At 40.0% G+C, this 17673-nt stretch overlaps 1 protein-coding gene across 3 annotated transcripts in view; it reads left to right on the top strand.

Moving 5' to 3' along the window:
- Nucleotides 1-17673, top strand: part of HMCN1 (hemicentin 1) — a 198597-nt gene that overhangs the window by 123018 nt on the left and 57906 nt on the right. For all 3 annotated transcript variants that reach the window (XM_054211475.1, XM_054211474.1, XM_054211476.1), the window contains exons 41-51: nt 552-727; nt 1035-1131; nt 3188-3310; nt 4785-4946; nt 5700-5981; nt 7219-7386; nt 10036-10149; nt 13651-13737; nt 14158-14349; nt 15392-15565; nt 16736-16849. In XM_054211475.1, coding sequence (XP_054067450.1) covers nt 552-727; nt 1035-1131; nt 3188-3310; nt 4785-4946; nt 5700-5981; nt 7219-7386; nt 10036-10149; nt 13651-13737; nt 14158-14349; nt 15392-15565; nt 16736-16849 — 1689 coding nt within the window. The remainder of the gene's footprint in view (nt 1-551; nt 728-1034; nt 1132-3187; nt 3311-4784; nt 4947-5699; nt 5982-7218; nt 7387-10035; nt 10150-13650; nt 13738-14157; nt 14350-15391; nt 15566-16735; nt 16850-17673) is intronic.

Below are 17673 nucleotides of genomic sequence, written 5' to 3'. Positions count from 1 at the left end.
AATCCATTCGCTTGGCTGGAACCCTGTAAGTTCTCATTCTGTCTTCTGTATTTGGCCATCTCTGGACAATATTCTTCTTTAAGCCAGAATTGTCCTTAAAGCCAATTATCCATCCTGGCACTGTCTGGAAAAGCTTAAGACATTTTCAGCTTCTTGATCTGATTATTATCTTGTGAACCTTTTCGCTCATTAGCTCTCTTTAACAGGAATGTCTTCCCCTGTTCTGTATATACTGATGATTTTCCTTTCTATATTTCAAGTTGGTTTTTTTTGCTAGTCTTGGCTTATCTATGTGGTTTTTCTGTAGCTGATATTTCACTAGCATATATCTTGTGCTGTATGGTTACTCTGTACTTACAGAATGTAATTTTTGTTATTTAACAAAAATTATTCCAGTGCTTTTTGTGATATAAAGGAGACTTAAGTTGTGTGTGAGAAAGATAGTAACTGACATTTTATTTTTGTTAAATGAAGACTGTTAACTCCACAATATGTTTACTCTGTGAAGTCTGTAATGCCCAAAGGTCCGTTGTTTTGATGTATTGCTGTAGTTCCACCAAACATCATGGGAGAGGAACAAAACGTCTCTGTGCTCATCAGCCAAGCAGTGGAGCTGCTCTGCCAGAGCGACGCTATTCCTCCGCCCGTGCTGACCTGGCTTAAAGATGGGCGGCCCTTGCTGAAGAAGCCAGGCCTCAGCATCTCTGAAGATGGAAGTGTGCTGAAGGTAAACTGGGTGCTCAGGCTCTGGAGGCGATTGCTTTCTGTGGAGTACACCCACCATGAAGGCACTAGATACCCGTTAGAGACTGGACAGCATTGGGCCCTCTGGTGCAATGGAGTAGTGGGGAGGAGTGAGGAAGGTCACAGACATCTAGGTGTTTGCGTACAGATTTTGCAGGAGTGATACTGTATTATTAATATTTAGAGACACAGATGTAAAAATACAAATTAAAACCTGAACAACCTCTCCCTGCAAGTTTCATGTGTAATAATGTAAGAAGAAGAAATCTGGGTTTTCGTTTTCTTCCTAGATTGAAGGAGCTCAAGTACAGGACACTGGCCGTTACACTTGCGAAGCGACAAATGTTGCTGGGAAAACTGAAAAGAACTACAATGTCAATATTTGGGGTAAGATTTATTAAGCTTATTCCAGGAATGGGAATGGAGCTCAGAGTGAAATCATGATGTGAGACACTAAAATCTTCTCTAGTTCGTAAACGCTTAATTGCGGAGGTTCATACAGGGAGATGTTATTATATTTGCTGTAGTTTAACAGTCCCAAGAAAGTGCACATGTTTTCCAAATTGTTTTGGTTTGGTTCTAAATTAATACCACCTACTTCGTAGGCCTTTGTCAGGCTGGGTTTTCATGCCTGGTAGTAGTTTAGAATTATAACTCACTGGTTTTGTATCCATAGCTCCTATTTGAGCACTCTGATGCCATTTAAAGTAACATACCGACTCTCAGCTTTTTTAAATGCTGAAGGATGGAAATTCAGATGAATAAAACTTTATTTGCTCTGCAAAGTTATCAGCACTGAATCATAAACATAGCTCTAGTAAAATTTTTCTATGGCTAGATGATGAATGTGGCTTAGGACATTTATTTTAATAATTCATTTTGAATGGGGTTTTTTCAGCATTATTTTCTCCCCATATGCAAATTGAAATGTGCCCTTTTTTTGCTATTACAAATTAATTTCTTGCTTTGAAATCACAAAACTAGAGTTCTATAACAGGGTTTGTAATGATAAAGCTACAATTTTTAGTGCAGAATTCTGTCATTATTTATTGAAAAGAAACATTCCTGGTGTTTAAATTAGAGGTGGATATTGTAGTACCATGCAAGACCATGCACTTTTCCCATACTCAAGCGATATACCATTTACCGTGTGTATCGTTTTCATCTTTCCCTTCCCAGATTTGTAAGCTCTGCAGTCTTGCAGGGGACCTCTGCTGCTGGAGGGATATGGATTTGTTCTTTTGTGCAATGAGACCATTTCAGTAGGATTTTGAGAGGAGGGATAATTCTTCACTCGTTAGCAGCTTTGATGGAATAAACTTAATAGAAACCAAAAGTTGTCTGTGAAAGTCATCTGTGGCTAAGTGTTTAGAATTATAGTCTTTGTTTACACCCAGGGACAAAAAGTGCTGCTTGCCATATTTTTAAGTTTTAAATCCAGGAAATGTATCCTTCTGGGGATTGGCGAGATCCTGAGAGCTAACTCTGGTTCCAGGAACCAGCCCATGTGTTAAATGTAAGATGTACCTCCTTAGAGAATGGCACGAACTTTTTTACTAGAAGCAGGACAAATAAAAGGTTGAAGCCAGTACAGTACAATAAAGCCCTTTGCAGTCGGTCATTCTGAAATGCATACATCTGGTTGCTGCTAAATAAAGAGTTTGAAGTGTCAGAAGGAGAAGCTGTCTACTGTCATGTGCATAAAAAAACGTGCTGGATAAGTTATTCACTGTTGAGATTTTGTTTGCCAGTTTCAGCCTGTGTTCTCCTCTGCTTTTTTTTGGTCTCTTTTCAAGTGTTACCTACACTATTTTCATCAGAAAAAAAATGGTTCCTCCATTTCAAGAAGGCAGTTATCCCTAGTGATTGAAGTTATTGAAGACTTTGAGAATCAGAGTGAAAACAGTGGTCCCTTTTGTCTGCAACTGGGTTACAGTCCCAGTGCTGCAGGGCAAAGCTGGCACCCTGCTACAGCAGGGCAACCGAAGGGATGGGGTCCTTCGTGTTGGATGTGGCAGCCAGCGTGTTGCTGCCAGAAAAACTCAAAGGAAAAAGTTGGGCTGAATTTTAAAAGTTACTTTCTGACTAATGATGATATCTGTACGTTTATGAGTGAAGGCCGTGAATGAGACAGGCTCTTAGAGTTGGAGTCAGTCGAATAATTGACAGAAATGGCTTTGTTCTGTGACGTCCATTCAAAAGTCAGGCAGAACTAGAGCCTGTGCATGCACCAGAGCTCAGAAGCTGGAGGGACAGATGCAGTTGTTTGCAAGTATGTTACTCCCTACCCAGGGTCTGGTTTGCATTGCCAGCAAGAGAGTACGGTCCTTGTAATTGCTTCAAAGCATAATGGGACAAATTTGTGTGAGGGTCATTTGGGTCTTAACTGTTGGCTGCCAATGTTTTGTTTCAAATGTTGCAATTATTTGGCATTTCTTTTCAGTGTCACCGAGTATTTATGGCTCAGATGACATCTCTCAACTGACTGTAATTGAAGGGAGCTTGATAAGCCTGATCTGTGAGTCTAGTGGCATCCCACCACCCAGTCTTACCTGGAAAAAGAATGGTGAGTAACTATCCCTTGTCTGTTTTATAAAGCAAATGTGATAATTCTGATCTGACATTTTTTCTTTTTTCCTGTAAACATTTTAGGTAGTGTGTTCTCAGGAGTTCAAACATGCAGATATCCCAACAGTCCTTATTGAGTAAAATGAACTACAGTAGTAGATTATCCTCATCTTTCTCACTCACCTCTGCTTGGATTAGGTATCATTATTCCTAAAGGTGTGCAAGAGAAGCGCAGTGCAGAGATTCCTGAGCTGGCTTAAAAATGAGCAGTTAGTGAAGCACTTGACCCCTCTCGATATGCTTATTTACCGTGGTGCAGCGAGACAGCACCGAGACTTCTTTGTGGGTCCCAGCTGGCAGCGCTGTGGGTCACTGTGAAGTCCTGTGGTGCTGAGTTGGAGGGTCTCTGCCCTGTGATCCGCCACTTAACATAGACATATCCACCACATAACATAGGCGTATCCTCTGGTTTTTTTTAATTTGCAGCCATGGCATGCTGCCAAGTGGTGAAAGTGCATCTAGTTGTAGTAATTGCTTTTGGGACTTACTGAACCTTTCTCTCATCCTATCTTAATATCTAAAAGAGTAGTCTGCACACCTTTTTGCTTTAGGGGTTAAAGTAACATTGATAAACACTTTCTAATGAATCAGTAGACAAAAGCAGGTATGTTTAACACCTTCTTTTAAACATGGACACTGTTGGAGAGAGATTATTAGACAAAGTAAGATATTGAACTCTTCAAGTATGGTAATTCTTGTGTTATTAATCAATCTTACCAATTCATCTGTGTTTTCCTAGAAGGTACAGTACAGTGTCGTCTGTACCTACCTTAATTAAATCTGGCTTGTGGAAAGAGCAAATTTTAATTACAAAACACTTTTTTTTATTGCATAAAATTTTCAGAGAAGATGAAGTTTATCAAGTTCTTTTTAAACCTTGTCTCTTGGAAGCCAAAAAGGCATTGTATCATATGTTCTAATAACGTACTGGAAGGCCAGTACATTTCTTAATGACAGAAAGGAAACTTTCCTGGGCAGAAGTGTATGCGCGTCTGCTGTGTGACACACGATATGCAGATGGTCTGGCTGGGCAGACTAAATTGTACATTTCTAGGCACTGGCTGTGCTGGGTCTGATGATTATATACTGGCCAACGGGGCTGATCTTACTGAAAGTGTTGAATTTGCTGCTTAGTGGAAGTGTCACAGGCTTTCTGGATGGATGCGAGTGTGGTGAGAGTTACTGGGCTTTAGCTCAGGTTGCCGTATGTCGTGAAGTCGGCAATTAATGTGGGAAGTCCTCACAATCTGCTTGCGTGAGGTTTCTGATGTCTGGGAAAACACTGATAGAGCAATTATAAAATGGACAATTGTCTAGCTCAGTAATTTTTAAATGAGCCGGTGGACTTTACACCACGTGAGCAAGCTCATTACAATTTTCTGTGTTTTTATCTGAAAGAATGTCTCTTGCAGGCTCTCCACTGATGGCTGAGCTTTCGGGAAGGGTGCGGATATTATCTGGAGGCAGACAGCTACAGATTTCAATCGCTGAAAAGTCTGATGCTGCATCTTACATTTGTATTGCTTCAAATGTAGCTGGAAGTGCAAAGAAAGAATACAGTTTGCAAGTATACAGTAAGTTACCATGAAAAATTCTGTTCCATAGTTTACCCATTCTGAAATAGAGTTATGTTATGGAAGTAGTGTCAGCACAGTGATGTTAAGCTGCAGGATTTTCGGAGAGTAGTGTCTAGCTATAGGACAATTTCAGGGTACTCCGAGGAGAATGTTAAGTAATTAAAACTTTGACGCTTTGGACTCTGAGCTTGTCCAAGTCATCGCATGTATCTGTTGAAAGTGCATTTGACCACAGGTGATTATGAGTATGTAACCCCTCTGGGGGTTAGTTAGTGTAGTGTTTCTTGTCACCAGACTGTAGTAGTGACGACAACTAATTGAACTTAGATTTTGCAGTTTTACTGCAAATTCTGTATTTCAGTTGGGAATAAAAGGAGGTATTTTTAAACAATCCCATGAAAGAGAAAATCTTCAGAAATCTGTATGGATTGACAGCATTTATTCTAAGCATTTGGAGCAGTCTTTTTTAACTTTTTTTTTTTCTTTTGCATTTTAAAAATTGCCTGTAAGTTACATTTTAAAAACCATTTTTACTTTTGGGTGAGGTAATTTGTCTTTTCTCAGCCCTGCGGAAAATGGTATGGATTGCAGGGTGCCCTTAACTGATTTGCCAACAGTAACACACAATAACTGGTCTTTATGAAAATACTGATCCGGCAAACTTGGTTGTTGCTCGGTTCAGAACCGGGTGAAGATCCTGAAATGTAGCTGCCAGTTGACTTCTAAACTGTGTTTCTTTTTCTTTCGTAGTTCGACCGACTATATTAAACAGTGGTAGCCACCCATCAGAAGTTGTTGTCACCCAAGGAAATGAAATTTCTTTAGAGTGCAAGGTACAGGGCATTCCAGAACCAGCAATCACATGGATGAAGGATGGCCGTCCTCTGGTCAGTGGAAGGGACATAGAGATACTTCAGGATGGTCACTTTCTTCAACTGAAAAACGCCCAGGTGTCCGACACTGGCCGCTATGTCTGTGTTGCCGCCAATGTGGCAGGGCTGGCTGACAGAAAATATGATTTAAATGTTCACGGTGAGTATGTGCAAAATAGAGCAGGCATAACAGAAACAAATTAGACCTTTAAGTTCACCAAAGGACACCCAAGAAATAGTTGTGTGGCTGAATGCACCATGTGTATCTATTGTAGGCTGTACATGTGAGGCAGGTTCAGGTGCAGATCAGTGATGCAGTTTCAACTGCAGTGTTACAATAATCCAAATCCAATTTATAACTATATATATAATATAATATGAGTGCACCCCCACTTGCTCCATCTCCTGAGAGGAGAAAACCAAGATGTGGTATAATTTTATACAGTGTTGAGGTGGGTGTCATGGTGGGAAATATTCTATGGTGGGAGACAGAAATCAAGGTTTAACTGAGAACACCCTGCTTATGGCCATTACCAGAGGACAGTTACCTGAGGATATCAAGTGTCTCAAGTACCTAATTACCAGGTTCTCTCATTTTGCACAATTAAAAGAATTTAAAGATGGCACCTCCAACTATAATTCATCTCTATAATTTGACTTGATGGAATTGATTGGAACATCACGTTATCTTACAGCTACTGTAATTCTTTTTGTGCTTTTTTACGCTTCACTGAACACAACATTCATGTTTTACTGTGCAAGTACACACAGGAATTCTCATTATTGAAAATGAGAGGCCTAAATTATTCATGAGTTTTATTTATGCATTTTTTTTATTGCTAATGTTTGCTGTACTGTATTATCAGACTTCTGGGTAGTAAAAAGAAACTTTAAACCTCCTCAGGCTACTCAGAGTGCTGGAGGATGTTGGTCAATTCTTGACCCCAGTCTCTATTTAATAAAGCATGAACTGTAGAACTGCAGAACTACAGTGGAAATATTCTTACTTCTAGCAAAGAAAAGCTAAAAATAAATTTCTGTTAGTTATTTTAATAGGGGGTTGTTCTTTCCGTTAGAAAAAATTCTGTCAGCGTTAGGATTTTCCCTAGTGTTTCATTAGATACTGGAAATTATAATTAGCATAGAATGGACAGAACTGCTATAAACTGTTATTTGCTAGGGCTCTTAAGCCGTAAAATAAAGGTAATAGAACTGATGCCATTACACAGTAAGAAACTGTCATTAATATATGGTATTAAATGTCTCAGTTTTGTAGCTCTTCACTTGCCAAGCTTATCTTAGCTTCAGAGAATTATTATTTGGATGACAGAATGTTTTGAGAGCAAATTAATTTTTATGTGTTCTGAAGCATGGCTTTTCTTTACTCTTTTCTGTAGTTCCCCCAGGTATTGCTGGTTACGTGCAGATGCCTGAAAACATCAGCATTGTGGAGAAGAATCCCATCTCTCTGGTTTGTGAAGCTTCAGGAATTCCTTTGCCATCAATAACGTGGCTCAAGAACGGATGGCCTGTCACTTTGAACAACTCAATGAGAATCCTCTCAGGTAAAAAAGCCCGTGGGGTGGGGTTTCATTGAAAAAATAAAAAGGAAGGGGTTGAAGGGCCCTCTGCATCTCTAGTGCACATGAAAGAAGGTTTGGTTTAATCACCTGTAAAGGCAAGGAAAGAAGAGAAACTGTTACTCGATGCCAAGCTTTTCGGTAAATGGGGTCAGATTGGCTGGAGTGCCTGGTGAATAGCTAACATCAACTTTTAAAGTTGCTACCAAACTTTATGTATATGGCCCAAACGTGTGGAAACTGTTTGGTCTGTGACATGGAATAAGCCGTAATTCTGGCTGATAGTGGTTGTTAGTCCAAAGCTTATTTCCAGAAATATGTCAGATGGTAACAACTTGGTTTGTTGGTGCCATCATGTATACTGCATTAGCTTTCTCATTTGATTAGTTTTCTCTGCCACTTCCTCTGCACAGTTATTTTACCCTTTAAAGGTAAAAATTCTTTGAGAGAATGAATACATATGACAGTAAACAAAACACATCATTTCTGTGAGTCTGTACATAAAACCAAAGGGAAACCTGTTCATGAGCTTCAGAAATTAATGATGTAAATTCTTCCTAGCTTTGGGGCTAACTGAATCTGATCTTCAGAATATCATCATCTCATAAAAGCTGGGATTAGACAATCAGTCAAAGGCAGCACAAAACACCGCATTAGCAAGAAGACTAGTCCAAGGCATCTGGAGAAACTTAGGACAGGCAAGCAGAGAAACAGATCCGATTCATCAGGGGTCTCGATTTTCAAGCTCGAGTAACCTACAAAGAACTAGTTCAGATAACAGCTGAGATGTTTCTTTGATCTTGGGTTTGCCACTCACAGCTAGAAATCTCATGAAAATAAGTTTTGATGAAGTTTCAAACACTCTGACATAGCCACCATGCAAAGCCAAGCAATCCTACAGCATGAACACAGGAAAACTATCAAACAGGTAAAGGAACTGGAAGGTGTTTAGAAGCTCAGCTAAGACTGGATTTGGAGCTGGAATTTTTCAGGATTTTTTTCATCAGTGTAGCTTTTAACATGCTAGGTAGTCCTGTCTTCTGCTTTCCCATTTTCACGTGTGGCGCATGGAAAAAAGAGTGGGTGTCTGATTATTATCTGGTATAAATCTGGCTATCTGTGTTGGCATGCATTCCTTTTTGTGGAAAGTTGCCATCAATAAAAATAATTTCTTCTGGGCTTGACTGTTTCTGTTCTGTCTGTTGATTTCTACACCCACACTCGTATCACCACCTGGATTGCAGTCAGGAAGGGTGAGAGACAAAAAGATGTTTATTGTCTCTGAATGTTAGCTGCAGTGGGAGTGGGGAAACAGGCCAGAACTCAGTGCTTTGTTTTCCAGCAAATTTTGTGCTTTTGTGTGGTTCTTCATAAAGCTACACATTGTGGTAGTGAACTGTAACCAACATGGCATTTGGAATTTTATTTGTGCTTGTACAGCCGTAAAAAACAAAAATCAACAACAACAAAAAATTCCCGTCTTTGACTAATGTAAGAGGTAAAACACTTTGCCAAAGCAAGATTTTTGTTCTGTTAATTGAAAACATACTTGGCATTGCAGATGATTAAAATGTGTGGACACACTACTGGCAATTTTTAATCTGTTAATTCAGATACATGCTGGTGTTTCCTTTTCGTGATGCTTCCTACATATCCTTTAGAAAAAAAGAGAAAAAAAATCCCACCGTACCACCTCTGCTTTCCTTGCAGGCCATGCACTAAGCTGCATAATAGCTTTAGGAAAGACAAAACCTTTTATTAAGTTTTAGCTAAATGTAGAAAATCATATCCTGCCTCAGCAGCCCTCGGTGTGCTGTGGTATGTGACACCAGAGAAAGTTGGTCTCCTGCGGGCACATACCGGTTTCATTTCGCTTCTTACATGGCTTTGTTCAGGGTGTGGATGGGCAAAGGGATCAGGCCGAGAGCTGAGCCTCCCTCAGTCTCACAGTAACTCCCTCCACCAGGCGGGATGCCTTGGCCAGAGGCACATCCCTTATCCAGGTCAGCAGTTTCTTCCTTCAAAGCACATAACCAGGAACGTAAGTTTCTGGAATATATCCCAGTAATGACAATGTGGATGTCACAGGGTCATGCTTGATCAATGATTTAAGTGTGCGCTGTACCCCTGCATGTAGTTTGAGTGACCTGTGTGGAGCAGCTTCCATTTTCTCTGCACAAACTCTACAGATGTGTCTCCAAGTTCTCACTGATTGTTACGTTTGGTCTCTGACTTCCTTCAGAAATTCTCAGAAAATACCTGAATGCCTCAAAGTTCACTTAAATGTAATTTCTGGAGAAAAACAAAAAAAAAGAGATGTGTGAGGGTAGTTTGGAAGTTACTGACTGGAAAGAATACTATGATCAATATTAAGTGCAGATCTAAAAGCACTGAGGAGCTGAGGGCTTGAGCAGAGATCCAGAAATGATGGGAGTAGGAGTAAGGTCAGTCACTTTCTCTTACTGCTTGTCCAGCAAAACAAAGCACGTTAAAAAAGTAGACCGCATTAAAAAAAATTACAGCTGTAAATTTAACCAAAAAATATGAAAACTTAAGAGTTAGCACAGACAATTCGGGAGCATCTTGGTTGGAGCAGGACTTTAACAATTGCACGTTTTTTGGCTTTCTCCTCAGGGGGCAGGACGCTCCGTCTGACACACACAAGTGTAGCTGACGAGGGTCAGTACTCTTGTGTAGTGACCAATGCTGCAGGAGAGGTGAGGAAGGACTTTGAGCTTTCTGTATTAGGTAAGTACATGATGATTTTTGTTACAGTAGAAGAAAAGAGGATCTACTGTATACTTTGCTGGTATTTTAAAAATTATTCTGCCAAAACATATGTCCTTGGGCAAAAAAAAAAAAAAAAGAAGTGCATTTGATAACATGGTCAGAAAATCAGATTTTAAAAAGAAGTTACTTCTACATGTGAATTTGTTGTTTGTTTAGTTTCTAAAATGAAGATTCTTCAGGCATAATTTGGAATACCCGGCAGCTACTTCTGTTTTGTGGTTTACTTGTTTCTTTTCTGAAAGGGAATGATGTCAATGTAATTGGCTTCAGGATAAGTCTGGGGGATGCTGGCAGCCGGACTCCCATTCCCTCTTCTGTTTCTTGTTGCTCATAGCTTCACTCTCACTTGGGCATGATGAACAAGGTGAATCAGTTTACGGGTGATCTGAAAAGGTAGGGGGTTTGCCTTTTCCTGGTCAGGTTAGTTTTCTGCCCGATCAGTTCCCTGCTGGTTCACCACACAGCCTGTAAATGATAGTACTGGTGAAAGGAACATGACAAGAGTGGTCAGGGCAATAGTGCTATTTCTTTTGGCACCAGCCTAAATTTAAGCTGGTTTAAGTCAAAAGAAAAGTACGGCCCTGGGAAACCACATAAAATTCACGTGAATCTGTTGCATCTAATACTGAAATGCAAAAAGATGCAACCCCATATGATAATACTTATGAATTAAACCCAGCATTACTGTGCATCACCTGGATAGCTGAGTGGTGTGATGGTAATAATCTGTTGCAACAAAGGTGTGAAGGCGAAGTCAAGACCAACAGGGAAATTAAACGCTGGAGATGGGATTTGTTTTTGCAAAATAGAGATCTCTGATCCGGTGGAAACCTTTGGTCAGTAAAGCCTTTGGTACTGTAAAGGATATAAACCAAGTGTGGTAGTGGGTGATCCTACCAATGTATTTAGACAGGGACTGGTCCAGCAGGCTCTTTAGATGGCTGTTTGGAACGATTATTGTGCAATTTAGTCACATTACTTATTTTTAAAAAATGGTATTTTTCCCAGAAAATACTGCTTTTTGGTTTAGTAACTATTTGTTATTTTTATCAATAATTACCTGGCCTGATGCAGGTTGTCTTACAGCATTACTGTATATAATTTTCCTGTAAGTTTCTTTTCTCTAAGGTGCTGAGTGCTATCAGCTTCCCTTGCCTTCAGCTGACTCAGGCATATTCAGCCTGTAAATGATAACTTACATTCATGTCAGTTCATGTTTATTTGATGAGCTCATGTAAGTGTAAGTCTGGTAGAATGGAAGAGACGGATAAACACTGAAAAGCATTCATTGTTTTACTGTTTTCTTTGGAGTGTTTTAGTAGCAGGGTGTTCTTGAGGGTTCTGGGAATCTCTATTGCATAGGCTTTGTTTGCCTTGAAGAAAAATGCTCAGTGAAGCTGATTTCAAGTGGGCTAAGTGGAAAATTCCATTGTTCAGTCTTCTCTTCCCTCCCCCCAGTAATTTCTTTGTCTTTCTGGAGGAAAGTTACTGGAATGCGGCCTGATAGCGACACAGAATATTCACCGGCTCGCTGTAAATAGGAACCGTAGATAGGAGTTACAAGAGGCAAGCCGCTTTGCATGGAGAGCTTGGTGTAATACGCATAATATTTATATATTTGCAAAATGTTTTCTGTGGCTTTGTCATACTTCTGAAATTAATATGTGTTGACATCTTACTGTATTATTTTGGGGCCAAAGCGATGAGTTGCTTTGCTTGTTTATGAATAGTAACTTTTGGCCTGACTTAAAAGTTTATGATTTTAGGTTATATTTTCCCCCATCTAATTCCTTTGCTAGTTGATGTGTCTTTGTCTCATTGCATTTGGACACTAGAACCCATACAAAAGTCTATTTTGGATTGCTTGTACAGTCACAGTAGGAAATTTGGTGACAACTGCATCACAAGTTGGTGAGGGTGCCAGTACTGGCCACATCTTCCTGCATGCTCAATTCTGTAACCCGCATCTCGCCATGTGTCCTGGTCAGAAGCCAACTTTTAGCTGCACTGTAGTATCTTTGCCATTCCAGCCAAGTGAAATGCAAGCCTCTTTTAATTTTGTTTTTTCTTCTTCACTCTAGTTTATACCCTTCATTAGTATAAAAAGTTTGATGTAACATTATTTTTATCTGTTAACAATGAATTCTGCATATTACTGTTATTCCAATTTTTATAAAACTTTTGCTTCCAACTTAGTGGCAGATCACAGATAAGCTGCTGAATATATTTTACTTCCTCTCTCTTTAGGCCTTCTATATAGGCTGAAAGTTTGAATTTTGTAGGATTATTAAAGTGTGGTATCTGGCTCCCTAGTCTGACATCTTTGTTACAAAACTTTCCAAAATCTCTAGCAGATTGGGCTGTCTTTTAACTATAGGCCTCCTTTTCAACTTGTTATACTCCACGCCTACTTTGATTTGTAGTGCTGTTTTCTTTTGGCCTGAATCTACAAATGCCTCTACTTTGAAATAAATAGTTGATCAGAGCTCTTCACCACCACAGCTGCTCACCAACACGTTCATAACCTGGCCTCCCTCATCCCATAGCACATAAGTCTGTGCAGTCCTGTTGGCCAAGATTATTTGGTGGTCAGCCATACAGTAAGAGTTTCCTTCTATTAAGTTGGCTGTTTGGGTGTAGGAAGGTATTTTAAGGGTATGGTTTTGTCTTCTGTTTCCATGGAGAAACATAGTTTGTGCCACAGCAAGATGCCTTTAGACCTATCAGTTTGTTCTTCTGCCTGTATGGAATTAGCTGTATTTGCATAAAACACGTCTGCCTTTACACAGCATCCACTTGTTAGTAATCTATTGTATGGCTTTGAGCATGCTCGTAAGGGATAACAACCCCATATGGTATGTGAATAGACAAGCTGACTTTTTTTTTATTTTATTTTTTTTAAATAAATCAGTTCTTTCCCTAGAGTTTTAGATAGATGCTTTCAATTAGTGTTGGAAAGCAAACAACTCTTAAACTTAAGCACATGGTTTTGAACAAATAAATCACTTTCAGCTTAATATGGGTGATAGAACTTGTTTACAAACTTATAAAACCTGCTGGTGTATAAGATCAAGCCTGGCCCTGCTAACTAGTGGTCATCACCATTGCCCTGCTGACCATACTCAGAAATACTGCCCTACAGACCACACTCCTCAGCACCCTGAGTATCTCTCTAGCTCTGCAGACAAAGTGAGGTGAGTACTTTATGTGTCTGTGGTCCTCTCTTGCCTGTTGTGTGTTCTTGTACGGTGAAGGGGAGCAGAAGAGTGCATATCTGTTGTCCAGGCAGGTTATCTTGCAGCGTCTCACATCTGGACCTGTTTCTGGTAGATCTGAGCCGTTCTTAGATTGAGGTGATTAAGGGAAGCGTTCGCTGAGATGTAGCCTGAGTGAATCTTTGTTGTATGAAAATCGCTTGCAAGCAATACTTGCTGATGATGTCGTCTTGTCTATTTGCAGTGCCTCCAAGGATTGTGGGTGAAAATAAATTGGAAGATGTGAAAGTGAAAGAGAAGCACAGAGTTACCCTAACGTGTGAAGCAATAGGTAAAAGTATACAATATTTCTTATCCTTGCTGATCAAACCCATAGTGTCAATCGTCATTGGTTCTGAATAGCGTGTTTTTAATGGAATTTTCAGTTCAGTGGAATTTTTAAATTTAGATTTAACCATGGTGCTTATAGCAGGACTAAGCACTCCTACTCATAAAGGTCATATAAAATGTAACCAAGAGGATAGTTGCTGTGTTATTTCTTCTCTAAAGGCTTGTGGAATTTAAGAGGAGGTCTACATTACTTCAGGATGTTCAAATACTTTAGAATACATAGTCCAAAACATTTCCCTAAAGGAAAAGGATGTATTTTAAAAGGGCATCTGAAACTGTATTTTTGTGTTTTTCGTAAACCGTGGCATATCCTAGAGACTATGCAACAACTAATATCTGCAATTTTATTTACTCCATTAAGGGAACCCTGTACCACAGATCACCTGGATAAAGAATGGGCAATCTTTAACTGAGGATGAAGATCACAAGTTTCTGTCTAATGGGCGTTTCCTGCAAATCAACAACGCTCAAGTCACTGACACAGGGAGATACACATGTATTGCATCCAATACAGCTGGAGATAAGAGCAAAAGTTACAGTCTTAATGTACTTGGTAAGACAGCTGGGCTGGCTCTTGCAGAGAAAATATTCATCTCAGGAAAAAACAGATAATCACATTGGAATTTTGTAGTACTTTAATTACAGCAATGCATAAGCTGCCTGTCTACAATTAAAATTTTATAGCTTAGTAAGTGATAAATAGTAGTAGTTCAATAGAAACAGCAGTTCTGTGCTTAAGACAATATAGAGCTAGAAAATGCGGAACTCTAACAGGACACTGTGTGTGTGGAATGAGCAGGACAGCGTATTGACTTATTGTGATTCAAGGAAGAAGTATCTGAAGAGCATTTCGGATTGTGATCTCTTCATAAAAGCTGTATCCATCTGCAGTTCTCTTTTTTTTTCATGACCGTTATTGCATAACCAAATGCAAACAATGGCAAGTTTGTTTTCCACATCCTCATTTCCTAGGCTCCTGCCTCCTACCTGTCTGCTGCTCACAGGATCATCAAGCAGTGGCTCTGCCAGCTGCTGTGCAAGAAGTGGTGGCTGGCCTCCTGGTGACCTGTGTGTGACAAAGGCTAGGGGTAGATGGATTCCACTGATAGGGCCTGACTGTTCACCTAAGGACAAAACATAAAACCATGAATGTTTGTCTGGTGCTGGGTTTCAGTCCACCTTGTAGGAGGATGGGGCCAGTCTTTTTTCATTGGTGCACAGTGACAGGACAAGGGGTAACGGGCACAAACTTGAACACAGGAAGTTCCATCTCAACGTGAGGAAGAACTTCTTTCCTGTGAGGGTGGCAGAGCCCTGGCACAGGCTGCCCAGAGAGGTGCTGGAGTCTCCGTCTCTGGAGACATTCCAAACCCGCCTGGACGCGTTCCTGTGCCACCTGCTCTGGGTGACCCTGCTCTGGCAGGGGGTTGGACTAGATGATCTCCAGAGGTCCCTTCCAACCCCGGCCATTCTGTGAGTCTGTGGATGCCTCCCAGCTATTTAAGGCTGCAACCAGATTCCTAGACTGAACAGGGAACAGAAAATTGGCTTCTCATAGACGTCCTTCCTCTAATTAATGATTTTGTTGTTTCTAGTGTCTCCAACCATTGTGGGTGCAGACAGCCATGGAAATGCTGAAGATGTCGTTGTCATCCTCAACAGTCCAACATCGCTGGTTTGCGAGGCTTACTCCTATCCTCCAGCTACAATCGCCTGGCTGAAAGATGGTAATCCTTTAGAATCCAACAGAAACATCCGCATTTTGCCAGGTAAATTTTTTGTTATTATTGAGAAATAACACTTCATTCTTTCATTGTTTAGTTTCCTGTTACAGATTTTTTTGAAAACTCAAAGGATATATTTCTACTAAGTGCAATGTTTGAACTTTTGCAGCACTTCTCATTTGAATATTCTTTAAGTGCTTGTATTTTATTTGTATTTGGGTATTTATCCTTTTGTTCTGTAAAGCTAAACGATGGCAAACAAGTTAATTGGAGTTAATAATGAATGTAAATAAGTTGAAATTAAGTGTGGAGATTAGATGGAGAGAGACAGAAACAACAACATTAGTAAAAAGACTGAGGTGACATTTTTCTTGCTCATTAGTAATTTGCCATTTTTAATTTGTGGAGTAGCTCTTACCTAGCACACCTGTGGTGGTGGAAAACAGGAACAAGCTTCACTGGTAACACTGAAGTAATGTAGATAAGCCAGTACTTTATCATTGTTAACTGTAAGTGTTCAGAGGAAGAATGAGTTGATATTGATAGTGAGGAACTGAATTACTACACAGGGGGACAATTTCTAGAAATGCAGTCTGAAAAGAGCTGCAGCCAAGTTAAATAGTGCCTTATCTCTGAGAATGCAGACAATATAAATCATAAATAAACAGGATATTATGGGAAGGGAACTGATGGATGTCAAAGTTGCAGAGGCCACCTGAAGTCTTAAATCCTACTGATTCAGTCATGTTAATGCTTCTCACGTTGTGGCAGTTGCTTCTGTCTGTTCTCCAGAGGGAGTGAAGGGCCTCTTTCGTATGAAGTACTGCACTGAAGCAGAAAGGCAGTTCAGAGACTCACATCCACCCCTGTGTGCTGAATAGACTCTTTTGGCTTAGTCTTACCCTTTTGCCTCCTTTCCCTTTGTCTGTGAATGAAGTGTGGAACCCTAAATCATGTTTTCCTGTCTAAATATCTTCAAGATACTTCTCGTACAGCACTATGTTAACATATTTTCCAAGAATCTGTAGACAACGGGAGCTGTGATCTAAAGCACTCCTGCAAATTAGGCACTTATTTATTACACAGTGTACATGGTGATAAGCAGTCAGTTTTTCATGCTCATCTAAGGGCACAATTTGGACCAACGTGTTGAAAATATGCTGCAGAAGTGAGAATATAATGTAGATGCTATTAAAGAATGATGTCTATTGTCAGGTGGTCGAACCCTGCAGATTCTAAATGCACAGGAGGACAACGCTGGAAGATACACCTGCATAGCCACAAATGAGGCTGGAGAAACTTTGAAACACTATGAAATGAAAGTCTACAGTAAGGAAATACTTCCACTTCCCCCCCCCCCGTTCTTCCATTTTTTCCCCTTTGCAGTGTTACCTGTCCTGGTGAATACAAGAACTTCTGTTAGTAGCTTTGTTTAGCAAACATCTGCATTAGCTCATGGCATTGCTTGAGGAGAGAGACTAGCAAAGTTTGCTGTTGCGTCTTATACAAATGCTGCTGTGTGGCTAAAAATCTTTGTACCACCCAGGGGAAGATGTTTAAGAAATCCTGAACTCCAGTTTCTTCTGAAATGCTTTTTTGGTAATGATCAGACGAGTGCAGTGCAATGGGACATGTGAGCAGAGAATCTCATGAGCAAAGAAACTATTTTAGAAAAAAAAGGAGGGGAGGGTACCCTTAATATCTAATGAGAACCTTTCTTGAGTAAGGTAAAACAGGAGGATACTATTTTTATATCCTTCCATAAAATACCATATGCACAAAAGCTTTCCCATTCAGTCCTTCCTGTCAGCACATTGTCCTTTGAACATCTGTGTCTAATACTCTATTTTAATGCTCAAACTCTTCATTATAGGCTCAGTCAAGCATGATATTTCATCTTTTTTTTTAATTTCCTAGTCTGAATTGGAGTTTGATTTGCTCCCTCACAGTAACCGTGCTGTTATTTTAATTACACTAGGTCCCTAATAAGGCCCCATTGGATTCGGAATAATGAGAACGTAACAAAAGAGTTCATTATTGAAGTATGGCTATGTAGCAACATAAAGCCCCCCCACCCCCAGATGCCACTGCAGCTGACAGTTATTATGGTACTGTAAGCATTAGGGAGAATTTAAAATTTCCCATTGAAAAAA

The sequence above is a fragment of the Rissa tridactyla genome, chromosome 8, assembly GCF_028500815.1.
Source record: "Rissa tridactyla isolate bRisTri1 chromosome 8, bRisTri1.patW.cur.20221130, whole genome shotgun sequence".
NCBI lineage: Eukaryota > Metazoa > Chordata > Aves > Charadriiformes > Laridae > Rissa > Rissa tridactyla.
This window is presented reverse-complemented; position numbering and strand designations above follow the sequence as displayed.